This window comes from Amblyraja radiata, chromosome 3, assembly GCF_010909765.2.
Source record: "Amblyraja radiata isolate CabotCenter1 chromosome 3, sAmbRad1.1.pri, whole genome shotgun sequence".
Classification (NCBI taxonomy): Eukaryota; Metazoa; Chordata; class Chondrichthyes; order Rajiformes; family Rajidae; genus Amblyraja; species Amblyraja radiata.
In genome coordinates, this window is record NC_045958.1 from 52,512,026 (window position 1) to 52,537,636 (window position 25,611).

General features: G+C 41.6%; 1 protein-coding gene across 1 annotated transcript in view; it reads right to left on the reverse strand.

The window, feature by feature from the left end:
• Positions 1 to 3,103: 3,103 nt before the first annotated feature.
• Positions 3,104 to 25,611, reverse strand: part of LOC116971019 (histone-arginine methyltransferase CARM1-like) — a 74,447-nt gene continuing 51,939 nt past the window's right edge. Inside the window, exons 6-12 of the mRNA XM_033017805.1 lie at positions 17,088 to 17,265; positions 16,018 to 16,108; positions 11,812 to 11,893; positions 10,576 to 10,661; positions 7,943 to 8,032; positions 5,876 to 6,013; positions 3,104 to 3,197 (exon numbers count right to left, since the gene is read on the reverse strand). Of these exons, the coding sequence (XP_032873696.1) occupies positions 3,104 to 3,197; positions 5,876 to 6,013; positions 7,943 to 8,032; positions 10,576 to 10,661; positions 11,812 to 11,893; positions 16,018 to 16,108; positions 17,088 to 17,265 (759 nt within the window). The remainder of the gene's footprint in view (positions 3,198 to 5,875; positions 6,014 to 7,942; positions 8,033 to 10,575; positions 10,662 to 11,811; positions 11,894 to 16,017; positions 16,109 to 17,087; positions 17,266 to 25,611) is intronic.

A 25,611-nucleotide genomic window follows, 5' to 3' on the forward strand; every position in this document is an offset into this window, starting at 1 on the left:
CCTCAAACAACTTCACTGGCTTCCCATCTCCCACCGGATCACCTACAAAATCCTGGTCCTCACCTACAAAGCCCTCCACCATCTGGCCCCCCATATCTCACTGACCTCCTCTCCCCCTACCAACCCTCACGGTCCCTCAGATCCACATCCTCCTCTCCATCCACAAGTCCAACCTCCGCAGTTTTGGGGACAGAGCCTTCTCCAGGGCAGCTCCCAGGCTCTGGAACTCCCTCCCCCAACTGATCCGCAATTCCGTGTCCCTCACCATCTTCCAGTCCCGCCTCAAGACCCATCTCTTCACCTCTGCCTATCCTTAGCCCCACGGCCCCCTCCCTTTTCATCTGTGCTTGAATTGCCTCATATTGTGTTTTGAATTGAATTCTGTCTTTAATTTGTGTACTAGTCATGTCTCTACTATTTATTTCATTCCGCTTACATGTTTTTCCTCTTCTTGCTAAATTTTTGTAAGGTGTCCTTGATACTCTTGAAAGGCGCCCATAAATAAAATTTATTATTATTATTATTATGGGGTGATCATTGGTCTACTCAGTGGACCAAAGGGCCTGTTTCCACATGGTATCTCTAAACTAAACACGTCCAGCATGATCGATCCTGGGTGCTCTACAGATGAAGTAAATTCCAAATATAGCTGTTCTAAGGCCACAAAATGTAAGAAAGAGCAACACTTGTATTTATTTTTAGGAATATTAATTAACTAAAAGACTGGAAATAACTCCCTAATCCCATTTGAAAGAAACCAACCTCTATACACACAGCACCCCTTCATTTAGTGTGTTCCATAGAAAAATAGAAAATAGGTGCAGGAGTAGGCCAGTACCACCATTCAATGATCATGGTTGATCATCCAAAATCAGTAACCCGTTCCTGCTTTTTCCCCATATCCCTTGATTCCATTAGCCCTCAGAGCTAAATCTAACTCTCACTTGAAAACATCCAGTGAATTGGCCTCCACTGTCTTCTGTGGCAGAGAATTCCACAGATTCACAACTCTCTGGGTGAAAAGGTTTTTCCTCATCTCAGTCCTAAATGGCCTACCCCTTATTGTTAAACTGTGACCCCTGGTCTGGATTCCCCCAACATGGGGTACATTTTTCCTGTCTAATCACTTAAGATTTTTTGTGTTTCTATAAGATTCCCTCTCATCCTTCTAAATTCCAGTGAATATAAATCCAGTCGACCCATTCTTTCATCATATGTCAGGCCCGCCATCCCGGGAAGTAACCTAGTGAACCTATGCTGCACTCCCTCAATAGCAAGAATGTCCTTCCTCAAATTAGGAGACCAAAATCGCACACAATACTCCAGTTGTAGTCTCACCAGGGCCTCCTTGCTCCTAAACTCAAATCCTCTTGCGATGAAGGCCAACGTGCCACTAGCTTTCTTCATTGCCTGTTGTACCTGCAGGCATACTTTCAGTGACTGATGTATAAGGACACCCAGGTCTCGTTGCACCTCCACTTTTCATAATCTGACACCATTCAGATAATAATCTGCCTACCTGTTCTTGCCACCAAAGTGGATAACCTCACATTTATCCACATTATACTGCATCTGCCATCTCACCCAACTTATCCAAGTCACTCAGCAGCCTCATAGCATCCTCCTCGCAGTTCACTCTGCCACCCAGCTTTGTGTCATCTGCAAACTTGGAGATGTTACAATTAATTCCCTCGTTTAAATCATTAATATATATTGCAAATATCTGGGGTCCCAGCAATGAGACTGGCAACACCCCACTAGTCACTGCCTGCCATTCTGAAAAGGACCCGTTAATTCCTACCCTTTGCTTTCTGTCTGTCAACCAGTTCTCTATCCATGTCAATACCCTACCCCCAATACCATGTGCTCTAATTTTGCACACAAATTTCTTGTGTTGGACCGTGTCAAAGGCTTTTTGAAAGTCCAGATACACCACATCCACTGGATCTCCCTTATCCGTTCTACTTGTTACATCCTTAAAAACATCCTGATTAGTCAAGCATGATTCCCTTTCAAAAATCCATGCTGACTTTGACTAATCCCATCACTGCTTTCCAAATGTGCTGCTATTACATCTTTAATAATCGACTCAAGCATTGTCCCCACTACCGTTGTAAGGCTAACTGGTCTATAATTCCCCATTTTCTCTCTCCCTCCTTTCTTAAAAAATGGGGTTACATTGGCTACCCTCCACTCCACAGGAACTGATTCTATTGAACATTGGAAAATGATTACCAATGCATCTACGATTTCTATGGCCACTTCCTTGAGTACTCTGGGATGCAGATCTCCATGCCCTGGGGATTTATCTGCCTTCAGTCCCAACAGTTTATCTAACACAATTTCCTGACTAATGTGGATTCCCTTCAGTTCCTCCCTCCCTCTAGATCCTCAGTCCTCTGGTATTTCTGGGAGATTGTTTGTGTCTTCCTTAGTGAAGACAGAACCAAAGTACTCGTTTAACTGGTCTGCCATTTCCTGGTTTCCCATTATAAATGTACCTGTTTCTGACTGTAAAGGACCTACATTTGTCTTCACTAATCTTTTCTTCTTCACATATCAGTCCAGTAGGTTCCCATCTTTGGAGCAGGACTTAGACCCACATCTTTCCTTGGAGGCTTTCTGATACAATTTACACTCCAAAGGCATCAGATCTCAGGAAGAGTTATCAGATTAGAGGTTGTGGAATCTAATACCTTCTTCAGAGAGATGGAGATGGAAAGGGAGGGGGAAAACATCTGCATCGTGAAGCCAACGAACAGCTGATAGAGGCCAGAGCACATGTGATGCATCAGAATATAAACATTAGTTACGAGAGAAAAAGTAGAAAAGAAAATGAGTAATGATTAATATCATTCTTGTATGTTTGAATGTGTACTGGCTAATTCTATCACAATACAAGGATCATTAACCATTGATTCATTAAAATTCAAAATATTGTATTTATGACTATATCTTCCCAAAGATATCTCCTATATCTTCACAAAGCATTACTGTGCATATCTAATCATGTTCAAGCAGCACTGCTTTATAGTGCAGTAATACTGATGAATACTATCAATTTGGACTATAGCAATTTAACAAAGGTACAGAACTGAATGCCTTACCTGAAGAAAGGATTCTTTAAGTCCAGTAGGTTCCCAGACTTGAAGCCTGTCTGGTCTACCATCGCCATAATATGAATATCGTAACTTTGCCTGCAATGTGAAGGCAGAAGAAGACCCAAGTAAAACAAACTTATTTTCCCTGATCAATTTATTAGAGCCTGGACATTGATGGAAATATACAACTGGGCAGCACAGTGGCGCAGCGGTAGAGTCGCTGCCTTACAGCGCCAACGACCCAAGTTCGATCCTGACTACGAGTGCTGTCTGTGTGGAATTTGTATGTTCTCCCTGTGACCGCGTGGGTTTTCCTCGGGTGCTCCGGTTTCCTCCCACACTTCAAAGACGCACAGGTTTGTAGGTGAATTGGCTTTGGTAAAGAATGTAAAAGTGTGTAGGATAGTGCTAATGTACCAGAATCTCTGGTCGGTGTGGACTCGGTGACCCAAAGGGCCTGTTTCTGCACTGTATCTCTAAACTAAACTGATAGCAATACGTTTTTATATGAACCTTTTTACTGTCGTCTCATCTCCTTAGTAGACCTACTCATGGTCACAATACACATCGAGTTATTACTGATCTATGTCTAAAGATACCAATAGTTCTTCATACAGATATTTCAATCTCTTCATGATGATGGAGTTGAGATATTTGGATGTGGAATCCATTGCAAAATAATTTATCATTAAAGAAAAGGCTGCATTTTTTGTCACCTTAGTTTCTATTGTCACTGTTAGTTTGGCAGGTTGTGCAACATAAACCCTATCATAAACTTTCCTTAAGGTTTATCCAATGAGTCTTCTGACATCAGTCACATTTCACAAAAAAGGATAACTTGATTTGGTTATTAATCAGTACAATAATGATGGTCATTGTATAATAATGATGGCTAATTTCTTCCCATAGATTGAACGACCATTGCACTGAACGACTATGTACATACTATGCTCAAACCCAGTTAGCTAGTGACACACCTGCTTCTATGTTAGTCATCCACCCTCAGCAAGTGGCTGGGTACACTCCTACTCCTCTGACAGTGGGATCACAACAGAATTGTGCTCAAAAACATGATCAGGCGAGCAGATGAGATGCAGTTTGCTATGAGACTAGGTCAGTGGCCAAACATTAGTCAGGAGTTGGGGAATGGATTTGGAGTGGAACCAAGAAGCATTGCCAGAGGTCAGGGTCAGAACATGGCTCGGATTGGGAAATGGGGACTGAAGCACAGGTGGGAATATGTGTAGTTTGTACCCAGAGAAAGTAGCTCACATTCACTGCCTTTACCCAATGTTAAAGAACCATGACAACTTTCACTCTAGTCAAAAATATGTTAAAAATGCAGTTATGTCATAAAAGTGAGTGTTCTTTTAACAAGGGTATAGGTGATAGGAGCAGGATTAGGCCATTCGGCCCATCAAGTATACTCCGCCATTCAATCATGGCTGATCCATCTCTCCATCCTAACCCCATTCTTCTGCCCTCCCTTTAACCCCTGACACCCGTACTAATCAAGAATCAAAACCTTCAAAATTAATTAAAATTAAAAAAAACCCATGTCAATTACTAACAATAATAACACAAATGCGGAAGAATTGTTTCACACTCATTTCTCAAGTGAGAACACTGAACAAACTATGTGTGCAATTAAAAGTGTTTCTTCTATTTTGTAAAGCAAGGTACAGAAGTTGTTTACATTCATATAATCAAGAGACTGCACGTAATTCTGTGGGCCATAGTGCAAGATTTAGTGATTGTATATCACAGTTGATTTAAAAAACATAAATTGTCATTTTCATCTGGGCAGATAAGATCCAAGGTGATCTCTGGCACTGCTGTCAATAGAAGTGATTTAAAGGAGTGTTCATTTCTCTCGTTCAGCTGATGAAGCATCAACATGGATGGGTGAATATTCAGTCAGGTTATTTACCAGTTTTTCAAATGTGGGGGTCGTGTAGTAATACAATGCAAAAATGGTGCAGATGTCTCATGCCAAAAGCGATCTTCGTGGTCAAAAAAGACCTTCACGTTTATGAGCAGTCTGATTCAGTTGTCAGAGGGAGATAGAATGCCTTTCCCTGACTCTCAGTCTGAAGAAGGGTCTTGATCCGAAATACCACCTATTCCTTTTCTCCAGAGATGCTGTCTGACCCGCTGAGTTACTCCAGCTTTCAATAGAATTGATAGATTTGGAATGGGTTTGTGGTGAGGACAGGAGACAATGGCTCATATCCTCCTTACTATTGATGGGAGATAATTTATCCATCACAGGGTGGCAGACAATTTGGAGACAGATACATCAACACTGATGCTTCTGTGGTAGAACATGTTGCCAGCGTACATGGGAAGACAAACTATGTGCTGTGGTAATGTTTCAGGCAACTCTTTCAGCACTATGTAAATGAAAAGTAAACACGCAGTCCAAATTTGCATACTAAGCAGCCTGTGTCAGATGGGAAGAATCCTTGTCTTAGAATTAGTATTCTAATATTTAGAAAGGCGCTATATAAATCCCATCCATTATTTACAGGCCCACTTGTAAATCACATCCGGCAAGCTTGGGCGTCAATGCAATTTTCTATTTTTCAGACTAAACTGAGGTAAATCCCCTCTCCGCATCTCACATTTAAGTTGATTATGGTGCATTTTTCCCTATCTTCCATCTAGGAGATCCACCTTTTCTATTTGTTACTCGTTCATCTTTAATTCTGTCTATACCAAATAGCGATAAGACACATCAAGGCCATTACAATCTAGTGCATTTTATGTCTCACCGTTTATTTGCCACGAGTAAAACTTTCCCTGAGAACGTCTCGCCTTCTTTAGCAAACAGCGGGGTCTGTAGGAGACAGCGCACCTGGTACCAGTGTGTCAAAGGTTCAGTGGGAGAAGTTGACAGCCAAATAGTTTTTCTGAAAGAGACAGTATTTTGGATTTTTTGAAAATACATTAAATCACAAATCTGAACGTAGATTTAATTTGATACAGTGATAGTGGAGAAAACCAATGGAGCAAGTTTGAGAAAGATATAATGGGCTGTGAGTAAAGAACTTCAGTGAAGAGCTGGCATGTTTCTTTAATTTGTTTGGTCGATTGGTTTGTGTGTTGTAATTTCTATACAGAGAATGAAAATAAAGTGAAATACTAGAGAAAATTGATGAGCCGTGAGTGTTGGCATTGTGTGGAGCTATCAGAAGTGACGGAGAGCACTGGAGAAAGTGATGGAAGGGGAAATACATCAATCTTTCTTTCAATTCTCTCTAATCTTTGGATTATAGTTTCTTTCACAGATTTTAAAGGAGAGGAGTAAAAAGGAAAAAAAATGCAAATGCGAGGTGGAAATAACATTTCATTTAAGCTGCTTAAAATACTTTTAAAATGTTCATGCATAAAGTGCTTATTGACTTCAGGCATTCCATTCGGTTTCATAGTCAATTAAGTGCATCTGAAGTGTATGTCGGCTCATATCCAATGACAGATTATTAAAGAAGAGGACGGGCAATGTCTCTCAGCACCTTAGTTAAATTGTAAGTAAACATTCTACACCCCAGGTTGTGCTTTGCATTAATGAATATACATAAAGGGCAAAACTTTACCACAAAGTAAATAGAAAAGATTGCACTCAGCATCACCTCTCAAATGTGTTGCCATCTTTTCTGTAATTACATATCTGAAACCCTAATAAGGTTTTCATACAAGCCGCAATATTAAAATTCTCCTCATCAAAATAACAAATGATTAGTGATCTTTATCCTTCTTTGTATCTGCAATCTTTGCTTCATCGTCTTCCCAAATGCTTTCCTGTCATCCAAAACGGTGGAATTTTCCTTGCTTGATTTCACAATTAGCTGGTGATTATACCAACAGCATATCCGGAAATGTCTTCTCACCCTACACCTACAACCATGGACTGTGAAAATGGACATTTCCACTCACTGTCACATCTCCTGAACGAATAAGAAAATTTCACAGACATGAAGTCCAAATAACAATGCGAAAACTCTGTTCCATCATTGCACCAATTATTTTCAAATACCCTTATGCTTTCATGTAGTCAGTTCAATAACCAGTTTTACTCTGGGCAGTGACTTCTTCCCCAGCCACAAACACTGCACTCTCAATGGCAATTTTTGTTTTTCAGACTGATCTAGACTGCTCACAATTTCAGCATTCAATTTGATACTGATCTGGGCTTCAAGACTCTACATACACTCACTGCCTGTCTACCTAGAGGTGTGATACTCATCTAGGACTTTTTCCTTTCAACCATGACTATTTCATTGCTCTTCTGGACTTCTATCAAGAGATTTTACCTTGTACACAACTCCTCACCCCGTATCTTATATCTCACCAAGTCATGTTTATGCAGTACCTCCAACTAATCTTGGCCTAACTGCAGAGACTTGGAATTCTCATTTTAGTGCTCAAATGCCTTCATTTTCTGCTCTACCATAATCCCTAATCTCTTCCAATTCTCCAATGTTTACAGGAAATGAATATTCCTCTGATCCAGGTGGTTTTGCTCTTTTCCACCTGCAACTATACCCGTGCTCCATCCACTGCACCCTCTTGCTCTATGATCAATGGCTGTGTTTTGGTTCTACTCGTAACCCAAGTTCACAAAATTCCTTTGCCTTCTTATTAGGAATCTCTGTAAAACCTGAAACTATTGCTCGTGCCCCTTAAGCAGCCGGTGTTGTTTTTCTGAAGAGGCAATGTAAATACAAAACTCTATAGGTATTAAGAGAGAACTTTGAAGATTAATTCACAAAAAAAGATGGAGAATATATGCAAGCACAAAGGGAATAAAATGGGAGATGTGAAAACTAAAATATACTTACTGTGAACCAACAAATGCCACATCAAACCAAAATGCCAAGCCATGGACTTGCCCAGATTGAAGAATTCGGAAGGTAAAGGGGATCTCCATTCTACATTGGCAAATTTAAAGTTCATTATCAGTGCTAGTATAGAAAGTAGTTTATTGTCAATCTGTTGACCTTTCATAGACACTCATATAGTTATCCAGCATAGAAACAGGACCTTTGACCCAACTCATCTATACCATCCAAACTTCCTCCCCAAGCTAGTCCCCTTTGCCTGCAATTAGCCCATATCTCTCTATCCAAATAAAGGACATTTGTTGTAATGTTACACATGTCTTCCTGCAGCTCATTCCACATACCCACCATCTTCAGTGTGAAAATGTTCCCCTACCATGGGAAAAGGTTTATGCCCCTCATGATGTTATTTACCTCTGTAAGGTAACCCCTCCGTCTCCCGTGCTCCAGGAAAACACCCAGCCTATTATAATAACCATATAACAATTACAGCACGGAAACAGGCCATCTTGGCTCTTCTAGTCCGTGCCGAACACTTACTCCCACCTAGTCCCATCTACCTGAACTCAGACCATAACCCTCCATTCCTTTCCTGTCCATATACCTATCCAATTTATTTTTAAATGATAAAAACGAACCTGCCTTCACCACTTCCATTGGAAGCACATTCCACACAGCTACCACTCTCTGAGTAAAGAAGTTCCCCCTCATGTTGCCCCTAAACCTTTGTCCCTTAATTCTCAAATCATGTCCTCTTGTTTGAATCTTCCCTACTCAATGGAAAAAGCTTATCCACGTCCAACCTTTCTCTGTAGCATTCTTGTAAATCTCCTATGTAATCTCTCTATTTTGTTGAAATTTTTCCTATAATTTGGCGACCAAAATTGAACACCATACTCCAGAATTGGCCTCACCAATGCCTTGTACAAGTTTAACATTACATCTCAACTTCTATACTCAATGCTCTGATTTATAAAGGCCAGCTCACCAAAAGCTATCTTTACCACCCTATCTACATGAGATTCCCCCTTCAAGGAACTATGCACAGTTATTCCTAGATCCCTCTGTTCAACTGCATTCCTCAATTCGCTACCATTTACCATGTACGTCCTATTTTGATTTGTCCTGCCAAGATGTAGCACCTCACACTTATCAGCATTAAACTCCATCTGCCATCTTTCAGCCCACTCTTCCAAATGGTCTAAATCTCTCTGTAGACTTTGAAAATCTACTTAATTATCCACAACACCACCTACCTTAGTATCATCTGCATACTTACTAATCCAATTTACCACACCATCATCCAGATCATGGATGTCTCTAAGGTCATTCAGTCTCTCTTTACAACTTGCGTCCACTGCATCTGGCAACATACCTGTGAACCTTTGCTGCATCCTCTCCAGCTTAGTCACATCCTTTCTATTGCTCGACGACCAGAAAAGCGCACTACACTGTAAGAGTGATCTCGCCAACCTTATAGTTGTAAAATGACACCCCAAATCTTGCATTTAATCCCTTGACCGATGGAAGCAAGCATGCCAAAAGCCAAACGGCCTTTTCATGTTAGGTTCTCGGGCCCGTGTAGGAAATATCAAAAATTTGTTTGGATTATGCATGTGATTTTCTGACTATTTACGAACAGGTTTGAAAGTCTTTTGTGACTTTGGCACAATTTTAGCGAGACTTATCTGATGAGCAAGGCTATCGATTGGAGAAGTATAAAATGGCCCTGGGCATCTTTCTTTCTGAAATTGCAGTCTTAAACTTAATTCCTGGTATGCATTACATGGATCTGACAGGTTTGGAGGGATATGCACCAAATGCAGGCAGGTGGGACTAGTGTAGCTGGGACATGTTGGCCGGTGTGGGCAAGTTGGGTCGAAGTTTTGTTTCCACACTGTATCACTCTATGACTCTACCACTCTAGGTGCATGTAGAACAAAAAGATTTAAAGCTGGTTTTAAACTGATAATCTCACTCGTACACAGATACAGGTCAATTACGTGTAGGAAGCAACTGTAGATGCTGGTTTAAATCGAAGATAAGACAAAATGCTGGAGTAACTCAGCGGGACAGGCAGCACTCCTCTCCAGAGATGCTGCCAGTCCCGCTGAGTTACTCCAGCATTTTGTGTCTATCTACAGGTCAATTACCTACCATTAAGAATGGCAAGACAAGGTAAAAGGAGCACTATGTTGCATCTAATTCTCTGCCTTAGAGGGTGGTGGAGGCCGGTTCTCTGGATACTTTTAAGAGAGAGCTAAAAGATAGCAGAGTCAGGGGATATGGGGAGAAGGCAAGAACGGGGTACTGATTGTGGATGATCATCCATTATCACATTGAATGGCGGTGCTGGCTCAAAGGGCCGAATAGCCTAATCCTGCACCTATTGTCTAACATTAAATGTTGACAAAGGATGCAAAATATGGAAAGCACCTTCGATTGACATCACCTGTGAGAAAGGAATCAATTCATTCTATTGCCTCAACCTAGTAACTCAGTCTCATGCATCCAATGCTTTGTGCACATTTTTCTTAACTTTAGCAATCATTATTATTAATTTCCATTGATTAATATCAATCATTAATTTTAACAATTACTGTAGAAAAACACTAACTGCATCATCAACTCACCGATGCAAATCATCTTCTTTAGCTTCCAGAAAATTCACAGTGTACTTGACAGACCGTGCCATCAGAATGACTACATCAAAGGTATCCTAAGACAGGAAATTTTAAACATGTTAAGCCGATGGCCTGATATTTATTCAAATCATTTTAAGCTCATGAGAAGGCACAAATTATTTCTAAAGTTCATAAAGTAATTTGTAACTTTCAGCAAATTTGTAGTGTGCAGTTCGGATCTGAAGATTACAATGTTGAAATATAACTTAATGGGAAAATAAGGGCAGCATGTTGAAAATATATGCTCCAGTGAAATGCCATGTGCATTGGCAGAATGTTGTGAACTGTGTCCATATGCAGTTCAGCAATCAAGTGTAAAGTGTTCCTCTTTCACATGGATAGAATCACCGAAACCAACACTGGGGCTCCCCCTGCTGTGTCACTTTTTCAGCAAACCAACACCCTCACCAGAATGCACAGTCTCTACAATCGATGCACAGACTCTTGCCCAGAGTAGGTGAATCGAGGACCAGAGGACAGGTTTAAGGTGAATGGGAAAAAATGTAATAGGAATCTGGGGGGTAACTTTTTCACACAAAGGGTGGTGGGTGTATGGAACAAGCTGCCAGAAGAGATAGTTGAGGATGGGACTATCCCAACATTTATGAAACAGTTAGACAGGTAGATGGATAGGACAGGTGTGGAGGGATATGGACCAAATATCAATGGGACTAGTGTAGCTGGCCGGTGTGGGCAAGTTGGGCCGAAGAGCCCGTTTCCACACTGTTAAGTCCAAGACTAATGATTTAAAGCGCCTGCTCCACCACTCTTTTATTAGGTTCAGGCTGACTTCAAGGAATACAGGTTGCTTTGAAATGGTGCAAACGACTTACAAAACTGATGCTTGTGCTGACAGGTTGGAGCACTCTACGTCACGGCCTGGCTTTGGCTACACATCAAAAATCATTAATGAGAGCAGGTAGCACGAATTCAGGCATCAGGTCAAACTAGTGGGAGTTACTTTCTGAATCAGGATCCAGGGATCAATAACTTTGATCCCTCGCATGTTCAATTTGGTCAACGACTGATTCTATGTTTTCCAACAGGAAATCTTATTTCACTCTTCAGCCAAAAACTCTCCACAATTTTTCCCAACTTTGTTTAAAAGAAATATCAGTCCCTAGAGTTTGGCATTAAAAATCTCTGGCATTCATACTGTTCGTAGAGATTGACAGTGACACTTACTACAATTGGCTGCCTGAAGTACTCATCCATAGCAGCCCTGCAAAGACCTGTCAGATTAATCCCATGGAAACACTGCTGGTACCTGGAGTGAAGGAAGATCAATAGATTAAAGAAAATATTTCAATAACTGCAATTAAATTAGTGAGTACAAGCATTCGCTCAGGCACTGAGGGATGCCCGAGATATCTTGTTGAGGTATTATAATAAAGACATGCCTTACAAAAAGCCATTTTAAGATATTTTCACAACTGAATTGAACCAGATTTTGGGTAAAACCTTAAGTAGCAGCTCAGCAAACAGCATTCGTGTTTGGTAATGAAGTAACAGGAAATGCCACAGTCACTGCGAAGCTGTACAAAATGTTTGTGACAAGACAACCAACTATTCAGCGATTTAGTCCCATTTGCTCAAAATGCCATTTTTCCTATCTCCACGTGATCTTCTTTTGAGAGTGGGTCCAGAGTCCAAGCATAACCACCTCCAGAAAATAATTATCTGTGAAGAAATGTCTTGAGGCCTGTCCTTCATCCCTCCAACATCAGCATTCTCACGTGAGGCGGCTTTGGAATTTCTGAAACCGTTGGTAAAGACGATAGGTCACTATTTTAAAGGTACCTTTGAAATACTTCCCTTCAAAGTTGAAAAACCATGCAGGTCCTTCCTTTTAGAAGGGTTCTAACAACCCCAAAGCACCCTGTGCAGAACCAATACTATCCTAACTTTGGTACTGTTCCCCATGACTAACTACAAATCCAACCTAATCTTTCATACTCAATGCTCATGAGGTTTGCTGAATTCATTTAGTTCAATAATACAAAAAGATGATTTCACATTATGTTTAACTTTTGTTCGCAATTTCTTTCCTGGTTCTCCCTCAGACACCTAATCTTCTTCATTTTAAAATACAACTTTCTGCCAGTCGGGTAGACAAACAAACCTTCATTTAGGCAGTTTGAAATCATTTCACCACTTGCTTCATGCTTCACAGAGAATCTTTCAAAGCAAAGTCAAGCTGCATAGCACAACCACATCTGCTAACAATCAGTGCCTAACATAAAATATTAAAATCAAGTTTAAGGTTTCTTCCAAAACATTTACATAATCTGACTTTAGACTCACAAAACATTAATGCATTAAGTCATTCAGATAAACTTAAATTATGGCATTAACTGTTTTCCAAACATTATTCACTGTACAAGATTATGCGTTGTGCCTGATAAGAGCTTCCTATGAATGTGTTGTTGTATAAGATTATTTATTTGTTTAACCAATTTAAGGGATTTTTTGTCCATTGTTCAGATTGATTGTCAGAGGTTTGGTGGTGATTGTTGTAGGTACTTTTTTTCACATCCACTGCCAATCTTACAAAGATTTCAGAAAGAATGACTGAGGTCACCGGGACTGATGACTTAAAAAAAAATGTAATTGCGATTACTCCATGACTCCCTTTTACATTGTCCACTGGGCAGCCACGGTGGCGCTGCGGTAGAGCGGTAGAGTTGCTGCCTTCAGCGCACACAGTGCCAGAGACCAGAGTTTGATCCCGACTATGGGTGCTGTCTGTATGGAGTTTGTATGTTTCTCCCCGTGACCGCGTGGGTTTTCTCTGAGATCTTCGGTTTCCTCCCACACTCCAAAGACGTACAGGTATGTAGGTTAATTGGCTTGGTGTACGTGTAAATTGTCCCTAGTGTGTGTAGGATAGTGTTAATGTGCAGAGATCGCTGGTCGGTACGGACTCGGTAGGCCGAAGGGCTTGTTTCCGAACTATATGTCTGAACTAAACTTCTTGAGATGATGCCTGTGAGACCTGGTTTGAAATTTTAAAAACATTTTATCAACCAATGCACAAAGGGACATCAGAATGTGTTTAATATCACTTATACATGCCTGTTTGTTCACAACTTAGTCCTCGATAATGATCTCTAGAGATTTTGCCTGTGCACGATAAAGTAGTACGGATGAAGTGAGTCGTCAGCCTCGTTTACATTTTCCCCCCCCATAAAAGACAATGAAAAAACGTTTGCACTAATATCACATGGATTTTGGACTTTCGAGATAGGAAGAGATATCAGCATCTTTAGTAATCTCTTATAAATAATTTTAGCTGGCCTCTCACATGCGGGATATAGTTTCACAAAATTCTGTTTAAAGATGATAATCTAAATCACAAGGATTTCTTGAGCTTGCGGATGATACGAATGAAACTGAGGAATGGCGTGAGGTTCAAGCATTAAATGCGTACAATGTCAGTCAAAAGGAGATGAAAAGCTTATTTGGAATATTTGCAATGCTGGATATTTCTGCTCCAGTGGAAACAAGTGATGTGGAGCCTACCATGCTCTGTTCAGAAAGAAACTGAATTCCTGAAATGGATCATTTACCCTGCTTCACTCTTTTACATCTTTAGTAGTGTTGCCAACATAAGCAGCTGAAGAAAGTTTTTAGATAATTTATTTCTTACTGTCACGTATCAGATGATGTTTGATGCAGGCCTGTTAATAATCTATTAAACAAAATTGTGACCTAAATACTCACCTACCAATCTGTTTCTAAACTATTCATGAAGGTCATGAAAATTCGTCTTTTACTTATGAAAAATACCACCACCAATCACCCTTGTTTGTTCACCCCTCAATTCCCACAATCTGAGCACTAACTCGGCTTTCTCCTGCATAAAGGAATAATCAACTTTCTACAGAATAGGATTTGGAAAAAAACAACTTATTCCCATCATCATGATTACTAATCCAATTTCTAGCATTGTCCTCCACCATTTTAAAACAGCCACCATGCCTCCAGCCTCCTCTATTCCAGCTGTAACCAGCACCATCACCTTTGAGTACAAAATAGTTTACTGTCCTCTTCTCCCACCAAGAAGTAATTTCCCTTTCCCACACTTGTAAAAAGGAATCAATTTCTCCTAAAAAATGCACCAGCCATTCCCATCTGTTAAATACCTAAAATATTAACTCTGTTCCTGGTTCCTAAGCTGCTGAGTGTTTGCCGCATTTTCTGTTTATATGCCATGCACCAACTGGTCATTTTCTGCAGTTCCTTCCCATCCTCTCGCTCCTTCTATAGTCTTACTTCTTCCTCTCTGTCCCTCTCCATATTCATCTTCTTTTATTATTTTTCCTTCATCTGGAACCGTTATCATTGCTCTCTAGTCTCTACATTGGGAATGCTTGTCTTAGAAACATAGAAATTAGGTGCAGGAGTAGGCCATTCAGCCCTTCGAGCCTGCACCGCCATTCAATATGATCATGGCTGATCATCCAACTCAGTATCCCGTACCTGCCTTCTCTCCATACCCCCTGATCCCTTTAGCCACAAGGGCCACATCTAACTCCCTCTTAAATATAGCTAATGAACTGGCCTCAACTACCTTCTGTGGCAGAGAATTCCAGAGATTCACCACTCTCTGTGTGAAAAATGTTTTTCTCATCTCGGTCCTAAAAGATTTCCCCCTTATCCTTAAACTGTGACCCCTTGTTCTGGACTTCCCCAACATCGGGAACAATCTTCCTGCATCTAGCCTGTCCAACCCCTTAAGAATTTTGTAAGTTTCTATAAGATCCCCCCTCAATCTTCTAAATTCTAACGAGTACAAGTCTTGGTCTTCACACTATGCTTGCAATGGCATAGTATTGTTGCTTGATGCCTTGGTGCCATATACGCCTGTTGTGCACAAGGAGGTACTTTGTGGGTCAGACAGCAACTGTGGAGGGAAATGGACAGATGATATTTTGGGTTGGAAACCTTCTGCGTACTATCCATTGAGGGCCCTGAATCGAAACATTGTCTGTTCATTCCCTCCAGAGATGCTACCTGACCCGCTGAATTCCTCCAGCAGTGTCTTTTGCTCAAGATTCCAGCATTTGCAGCCTCTGGTGTCTCCAAACAAACAAACAAAATGCACTGTGGTGTTGTGATACTGAGAAACCTGCTCTAAGCTGCTACCACAAATCAGTGTCATAAAGGGTCCTCATTTAAACAGACAAATGAACAATAACTGCATCTTATCTTCCAAGATCATTACATAATGATTTTGGGTGGGATAAATTAAGACAAAACATATTTCATTTCTCTCTGATAATCCACTGATAAAGAAATAACCTGCCTATGTTGCTTTGAACACAAGTCGTACCCAAAAGATTTACAGATGGTGATACCAAGCATTGCCATAGTCTCTTGAGGACATACCAGAAATTTGCCCTCGTGTAGTGTTCCATGTAAAGCTGCTCATCAGAAAATGGAGCTAGATGAACATCACCAAAAGTAGGAAACATCATCCCTAAGAAAACATACACAGCAGTGGGATAAACACGCCATCTTAAACAGGGCTATAATAGTGATAAATAATAAATAGTGCCTTACTTTAAAGGGATGGCTAACATTTTCATTGTTTTCACTAAGGCATGAAGGTATGGGAAAACAGAACATCTGATTCCTCTGATGCCTTCTCATGAATGAGCAGGTTGCTTGGCTTTTCTCCTTGGCCATTAAAAAATGTCATGGGTACTATTACGGAGCTCCAGTGCCACAGCAGGTCATAAGTTCTATTTTTTTATATAAAGAAAAGCAAGTTTGCCTTTGATGAAGCACAATCCTTTTTGTTCTGCAGGAAATGACATCTTCAGACTGGTTCCTTTTTGAAGAATGGACTCTGAGATTGTCATTGGTTAAAATATTCTACTTTCATCTGTGAGATTGCCTTAATGAAGCCAATACTTAAAGTTTACCCGTTGCTACCCGCTGCAAGGGTCCTAAGTGAAATGAAATATGGTGACCTCAACTGTTTTTGAAACTAGAAATGTCAGATTATATAAAACCATACACAACTTTGTTATTATATGTCTTTCCTAAGGAATGCACACAAATGGCTGATGGGTAAAGAAATCATTAGGTTTATTTCTTCTCAACCATTAAAAAGATAGCTATTGTGACAAAACAGCATAACCTTTGCAGCCAGTTTAATACCTGGCAAGATTTCAGAGCTCTTAATGCCTTCAGGGGTTGTCAAAATACAAAATCATTCTCAACATATATCCACAGCTACAAATAATATTAAAACCACCCTCCAAAGTATTGCTGTTTTGCTCCATGATGTGCAAACAATCAATTTTCATGTTTAAAAGAGCCAAATTATTTTGATTATTCAACTCGCAATATCATTGGCACTAATGTCATAGCCACTGATCTCAAACCTCATCCGAGACAGCCTTGTAAACAGTCTGACGACAAGTTGTATGCTTCTACATATGTTGACCTACCATTTGGCTTCAACCATTTTTTTGCATGCAGGTAGCTTTCGAGCATCCTCTCATGAAATAACAAATATCCCATAGGTTCTGAAATAATGATGTCCACTTTCTCAGGAATAGTTATTTCCTCAATTTTCCCTTCCAGGATCATTATCCGTTCTGAAAGATTGTTACTTTTCACTAGAATCTGAAGGTATAAACAAAAAGCAAGATCTTAGCACAGATATATCACAAACATTCTGGCTTCTTATGGGTCAAAACATATTATAGTTATAAAATGAATTAGCAGCAGAGAAGAATGAATGAGCGAAATTAATTGGTTACTTTATACTGGTGCATTGAATTGATTGAAATGAAAGACACAGCATAGAAACATGCCCTCTGGCCTACCGACTATCTGTTCACACTAGTTCCATATTATCCCACTTTTGCATCCACTCCAGACACACTGGGGACAATTTACAAACCTACACATCTTTGGGATGTGGGAGGAAACCACAACACTCAGAGGAAACCCACGTGGTCACAGGGAAGATATGCAAACTCCACACAGACAGCACCTGAAGTCAGGATCGAACCCCAGATTCCGGCAGGTCTACCAGGAGCACAGTGGTGCACGTGTCCTGCACTAATCCAAATTTATTGTTTCATCAACTCCTCTTAAATTCTAACACTCCTCCCCTATATACAAGGGGCAATTTACCGAGACCAATTAACCTACCAACCTGCATGTCTTTCGACATGCGAGAACATGGAAACCCCTGTCAGATCCACAAAGTTAGCACCAGAGGTGAGGTTTGAATCCAGATTGTTGGAGCTACAGGGCAGCAGCAATACAGGCTGCAGCACTATGCTACCCAGCCTGATATTACTTTTTTCTAAAGGTTTGAGAGTCAGTAGTCACTGTAGAAACCAGAATCACATTCCAGAAAGTCAACTATTCCCTGGGTAAAGAACATCCATCAAAACATAGCCCTGGTTCTGAGCAGTTTGCACCCAGGATAACAATTGTCCACATCAATTTTCAAGAGAGAGTTAGGTTTAGCTCTTAGGGCTAAGGGAATCAAAGGATATGGGGAAAAAGCCCGAACGTAGGTATTAATCTTGGATGATCAGCCATGATCATATTGAATGGCGGTGCTGGCTCGAAGGGCCAAATGGCCCACTCCTGCACCTATTTTCTATGTTTTCTAAATTTCATCATCGGGTTAAATAAGCACGTGATGCAACTGCTGTGTGTAACATTCCACTTTCAAAATATGTTCCATTGATCTTAGTAGGACCTTTCTTGAAAGATAGCTGAGTGGAAACAGATCATACTTGTTTAGCCACAGGTGTCATGCTTTCACTTGCATGTCCTCCAATTAAATGTAATAAACTTCTTGTTCACAATGTGGCCTCCTGTATATTGGAGAAACCCTGACACAGGTTGGATGTTTGGTTTGTGGATCACCTGCATTGAATCCTAGGGAGTGACACTGAACTACCTGTTACCTGTCATTAACTCTCCATCTCACTCCATCCTGTCAATAGCCTCCTGCACTGTTGCAACAAGGTGCAAAGCTAGCTTGAAGGATGACATCTCGTCTTTCATCTGGCAAGTTGTAGCCTTCCAGACTCAATATCAAATTCTCTATGCCAGGCACAGACTAGCTTTCCACATCTGCATTAGAGCTGGCCACTTCAGCTGCAAGTTATCCATCTGTGATATTAGCTAAGGTTTTCTTTCTCCGTTGGTAGTCTAACATAGAAACACCTCTTCCAACCTCATCTACTGTATCCGCTCTTCCAGGTGTCAACTTCTGTACATCGACTCGGCGATTGTTTCACTGTACACGTCCGCTCAATCCGCCTTAACCTACCTGATCTCCCGGTGGCTCAGCACTTTAACTCCCCTTCCCATTCACAATCTGACCTTTCTGTCCTGGGCCTCCTTCATTGACCGTGAGATCCAGCGCAAATTGGAGGAACAGCACCTCATATTTCGCTTGGGTAGCTTACACACCAGCGGTATGAACATTGACTTCTCTAACTTTAAATAACCCTTGTTTTCCCTCTCTCTCTGTCCCCTCACCCCTTCCCAGTTTTCCCACCAGTCTGACTGTCTCCGACTACATTCCATCTCTGTCCCGCCCACACCAGACATCAGTCCGAAGAAGGGTCTCGATCCAAAACATCAACCATTCCTTCTCTCCCGAGATGCTGTCTGTCCCGCTGAGTTACTCCAGCATTTGTGTCTACCTTCGATTTAAACCAGCATCTGCAGTTCTTTCCTACACATAGAAAATAGTTGGCCATTCGGCATATTCCACAAATTCACAAATCTTTAGGGGAAAAGGTTTTTCCTCATCCCAGTCCTAAATGGCCTACCCCTTATTTTTAAACTGTGACCCCTGGTCCCCCAGCACGGGGAGCATTTTCCCTGGATCTAGCCTATCCAATCCCTCAACAATGTTATATGTTTCTATAAGATCCCCTTTCATCCTTCTAAATTCCAGTGAATACAAACCCAGTCGACCCATTCTTTCATCATATGTCAGGCCCGCCATCCCGGGAATTAACCCATTGAACCTACGCTGCACTCCCTCAATAGCAATAATGTCCTTCCTCATATTAGGAGACCAAAACTGCACACAATACTCCAGGTGCGGTCTTACCAGGGCCCTGTACCCAGTAGGACCTCCTTGCTCCTATACTCAAATCCTCTCATTATGAAGGCTATCATGCAATTTGCTTTCTTCACTGCCTGCTGTATCTGCATGTTTACTTCAGTGACTGATGTCTAAGCTACTGGGGACATTTCCTACAGCCCTGGCATCAGCAACACAATGTAAATAAAACAGCATAATCACTCATTAACCATCGCAAAATCCAACGGGCCTAATCATACTCTATTGTCACCTTCTCTGCAACTTAAAAAATACCTAAATTATCTCTTTCCCAGTTCTGACAAAAGGTCTGAATCCTGAAATGTTAATCGCTTCTCTTTCCGCAGATCCTGCCTAACCTGCTGAGTATTTCTAGCATTTTCTGGTGTTTCTCCCCCCAGATTTACATCTTTAGAAATTTTACATAATTTGAATAAACTGATTGAAGTAGCTAGGATTATTCTCTCTTGAGTAAAAATGTTAAAAGTAATTGAAAACAAATTGTTTCAAATGGCAGAGGTGTTAAGACTAGACACAAATTTAAGATAATGGCAAAAGAAGATGGGTTAAAAAAAACCTCAACACAGAGCAAGAGGTTTTGATCAGCAATTCTCTTCCTGACAAACATGATTTTCATAACAAAATTGGATCAGTAATGGGAAACAAAATTTGCATCACCACAGGGAAGGAGCCAAGCAACAAAACTAACTGCACTGCTCTGACAGCAGAGCCCCTGCAGTTTGTTTTCGTAATAATTCTATCATATTCCTTTACTTTTAGTTGAAGACATGTTCTTAACTTCACTCACATTAGACCTAGTTCAGAAAAGGTTTGATTGTTTTATGTCAGTCATTCAATGCGAGAATGTCTCTTTAGGGCCTCAAATTAACCCTCCCATGTCTCCCTTTCCTGTTTATTCACATGCTTGCATAAGTTTTGTCCTGGATTATTTGGCTCTTTTATTCATGGAATGAATCATCGTAGCGATCCGTTCAAGCAGCACTTTCAGTCAAAGAAAAAAGAACATGGGAATAAAGGTAGACAGAAAATAAATATAAGCTGTTGCCGTCTAGTAGATGAGTCAGAATTGTTCACAGTGACGCCATTGGAGACACAAGAGACTGCAGAGGCTGAATCTTGAGCAAAATACAAGCTGCTGAAGGAACTCTTGAGCCAGGCAGCAGCCGTGGAGGAAACTGGGCAGATGCTGCCCATCTTGAAGGACGGACCTGACCTGAAAAATTAGTTGTCTATTTTCTTCCACGGATGCTACCTGAGCCGCTGAGTTCCTTCCGCAGTTTGTATTTTGCTCAGGCCATCGCTGACATCTGATTACCAATTGAAAGTCAACATTAATAATTTGAAAGTTTTCTTTGCAATCCAAGATAAACTGCTGCATTTTCAAACTCTAATCTGGAAAGCAAATCCCTTCTTCACTAAACAAAAGTTACTGAAGAATGCAACTTTAACTTGCAGCATACATGGGACTGATTTTCTCCCAACATTGACCATAGTTCAATAAAATTACAAAAATGTCATACTTGCATTAGTTGATTAATACCCTTTCTACTAGAACCCTGTTTGTGAAATATCCAGGTTCCATTCAGGTACTTTAGGATAAATCATCATCCATTCATGAATGTTTATATGAAGCTATGCCATTTCCCAACAACTGGTCTTCACAAAGCCAGTGAATTAAGTCATTACTCTGGTGGGCAGAGAGAGTGTAGAAAATTCAATTCCGTTGATTTATCAGGCCAAAACCATGTACTGTGTGAAATTAAATCACAACTGAGTAGTTTACACTTTTACGGTGCAAGTATTGGAAAGGCTGCTCTGTAACATACAGCAACCTCTAACATACTGTATGGAGAGAGTGGTTAGATTTTACTTCGGAGTCACGAGAGTGACGTGAAGGGCCGTCCGTCTGCGTGCGCGTCATTACGTCTGAACGCAACACGCATGACGGACTGGCAGGCACTGAGTCATCCCAGGCCGTCGGGATAAGCAGGTAAGGAAAGTTGAATCACTTACCTGCGTTCTTTCGGGCTTGAAGTTTTTTTTTCAGAGCCCAGATGTCGAGGAGACGGCCCGCGGGGATGTCGGCAGCCGAAGACCGCAGCTTTCCAAATAGCGGGCGACGGTCTTGTTCCCGACATTAGCGCCGACAGCAGAATCGTCAGGAGACTTTGCGCGGGAGCAGGAGCTCCATGGTTGTCCTGCGGGACGTAATGCCACCCGCAAGTCTAAACGAACCCGTTGACTCAGTGAGTCCGGGGAAGAGGGATACCCTCCCTCAACGGAGAGCGTCTGAGGACGACTTCTCCCACATGGAGCAACTTATGGAGAAGTTGCTCCAACAATGATCTGCTCCAAAGGAGGGAGCAGTATCAGCACGGCCTACAGCAGTGCCGGGAGCCTCGCACATGGGACAGCCCAATGTCTTCCCCATTGGAGGGGGAACTACAAGTGGAAGAAACCTTCCCAGGGACAAGCAGAAGAAAGGAAGTAAGTAAGTAAGTTTTACTTATATTGCACTGTTTAAGTCAACACCAAAATGCTTTACATAAAAGGAATAATAAGCTTCCATACAAACAAACAGAAAATAAGTGCTTCTGCAATCATCCAGGTTCCACTGGGTGCTTCCCTGGATGGAATCTAGCTCTTGACAGCCCGGGTATTATGGAGAACCCGCAGGCAGCAGCACCTGTTTTCAGGGCTGCACAAATGTCTCCTGCTCTGAGGAGAGGAGCATTCATGGTCCATTTCACTCTGATCAAAGCTAGAATCTCATTTAGGTCCACTGGAAGGGCCATGTCAGCACAGGTATCCTCAGGGGCCTGCGGCAGCACCTGTTTTCAGGGCTGCCTACGAACCTCACTCTCAGTAGAGGGGAGTGTGAATGATCAGTAGGTAACTGATCTCGAATTTAAAGTATGAACATACTGAAGCATGCATATGGCCTCAAGAGCCAGCAGTTGGCAGAATATCCGCATAGGCGACAACACACCCCACACCTCCATAGGGGGAAATCGGTTCACTGAATCCGGTGGTAGCTTGAAAGCTGGGCACGGAAATACGATCAGAGTCGTCTTTCAAGGCAGACTCAAAATAATGGCCAGAATTGTCCTACAAGGCAGGCTCAGTATGATGAGGTTTTCAGACCAGACCCAAGCAGAGGTCGGGAGAAACATGGAATCCACACTCCTTACCAGTCCTACTCCCAATCAAGGAGAGAAAAGGAATCCGCATCAGGGGCCTTTGGGCTTACCACAAGACCACCGGTAGCCATGGAGGTAGGTGGGTCTGGGTTTACTGAAACAAGGGATTGTGGAGCAGTTACATGTTGGTAATTTACTCTTGTGTTCTTGTTCAAAATGACAATAACATGAAATTTCAGAACTGGTTTTTAAAAAAACCAGATAATAACGTGATAATTTTACTGCACAACATACACAGGTTCCAAGCAGACTTGGAACTCGGACTGGAATTGTCTTCGAGGCAGGCCCAGTAATTTTGGGCAGGATTGCCATTCAGGACATGTGACAGATGGAGGATGTCACTTCATCCAGGTTTAACTCATTTGTGCAGTATAGACTTTTAGAAACAGTAATTTTGTTACGGTCTAACTACTGTTTTATAGGAGCTTCCTATAAAATGGTCACATGGCATGCATCGACCTCAAAGATGCATACTATTCGGTGTCTATTCACTAAGAACAGGAGATATTTGAAGTTTAACTGGATGGTATGGATCTGCCAAATGGGTTGACATCAGCTCCTAGACTATTGACAAAACTACGGAAACCAATTCTGGGTCTACAAAGGTCTCAGAACCACATAGTAATGGCATATTTGGACAATTTCATTTTGGAGTCACCAAGAATTGGCAGAAGCATCAGTCAAAGCAAACCAAAACCCTGTTTGATAGAATTGGTTACATCATAGAAACATAGAAATTAGGTGCAGGAGTAGGCCATTCGGCCCTTCGAGCCTGCACCGCCATTCAATATGATCATGGCTGATCATCCAACTCAGTATCCCGTACCTGCCTTCTCTCCATACCCTCTGATCCCCTTAGCCACAAGGGCCACATCTAACTCCCTCTTAAATATAGCCAATGAACTGGCCTCGACTACCCTCTGTGGCAGGGAGTTCCAGAGATTCACCACTCTCTGTGTGAAAAAAGTTCTTCTCATCTCGGTTTTAAAGGATTTCCCCCTTATCCTTAAGCTGTGACCCCTTGTCCTGGACTTCCCCAACATCGGGAGCAATCTTCCTGCATCTAGCCTGTCCAACCCCTTATCCATCCAGTTAAATCAAAATTGACACCTACAAGGGTAATTGATTACCTAGAATTTACTATCAAAATCAGTAAATATGTTGGTGACTTTGCCTAGGGGCAAACGACTATATTAATCAAGCCTGCTATGACCTGATAGTCAAATACTAGCCATCTATCAGGCAAACAGCGAGTGTAATTGGCAAATAGTAGCCGCATTTCCAGCAGTACGTACGGGCCTTTGCATTACCAGAATTACAGCGAGCAAAGGAACGAACACTCAGATTCCATGCAGGCAAAATTGGCAAAACTATGGATTGCCAGCAGAGGCCATTGTTGAATAACTACGGTGGATAAAGAACGTGAGAAAGCTCAAAGTAAATTTGCTTGAAAGCCATCGAGGGTTCTTCAGACCTATGCTAGCGGCTAAGGATGGGGAGCCGTCTAGAGCTTCCCAAAATTCTAGAGTCTAGAGCTGTGGGGGCCGATGGAATGAGCAGGAGTCTGTAATTCCCCAACACATGGAATCAATTACCCAGAATTGTTGGGGGCACAATTTGGACTCAAGGGGTTCTGTAGCAATATGCAACCTGTGCTTGTTCAAATTCAGATTGATAACACCACTGCGGTGGCACATATCCACTAACAAGGGTGGTGTAAAATCTGTATCTTACGATAGATTGTCGAACCTCATTTGGCACTGGTGTATCAAGAGGAATATTTGGGAAATCTACGAGGTAGATATAACACGGTGACAGATGCTGGATCACGGATGTTTAATAAAACAGAATGGATGTTGAATCAGGCAGTATTTAACGAAATAACTACACAATTTGGCATACCAGATTTTGATCTATTTGCATCTAGACTAAACCATCAGTTACCCAGATATGTGTCCTGCAAGCAGGATCCAGGAACAAAGGCAGTGGATGCTTTCTCCCTCAATTGGGGAGGATTGTTTATGCATGCTTTCCGCAAATTTGTCTCACAAACCGATGCTTGACCAAAATCAAGCAAGATTAAGCCACAGGCATATTGGTAGTGCCAGATTGGCCTACTCAAGGCTGGTCCCCAAAAATTTTGGGAATTATAGTCCAGCCAGTTATGGCTGTACCCAAGAGCAGGGACCTCCTAGTGAACCCAGTTACACGGAGTAATCATCCACTACACGAACGTATTAACTTGTTGGTCTGCAGATTCTGAGGAGGCCATTTCAAGGCATAGGACTGTCCGAACAAATAGAACACAGTTCGGATAACAGATGTCTTGGAGTTTCCTATCAACTCTGTACTATAACTATAAACAAAGTTATAGTGCAATCAATAGTGCCAGAGGCGCACTTTCCTCCTATCTGATGCTGCAAGTAGGGCACGGGTCGATAGGAATGCACCCCTTTACAACAAAATTCATGAAGAGAATTTACAATCTAATACCTCTAAGACCAAGGTACACGGACACATGGGATGTGAGCGTGGTACTAACCCTACTTTGACAGTGGGGACCGCCTATAACTAACCCTGAAGGTGGTATGCTGACAAAGAGTCCAGACACTGCAAAAGCTACGGTTGGACCACATGACCACCAATATGAACAACATAACATTC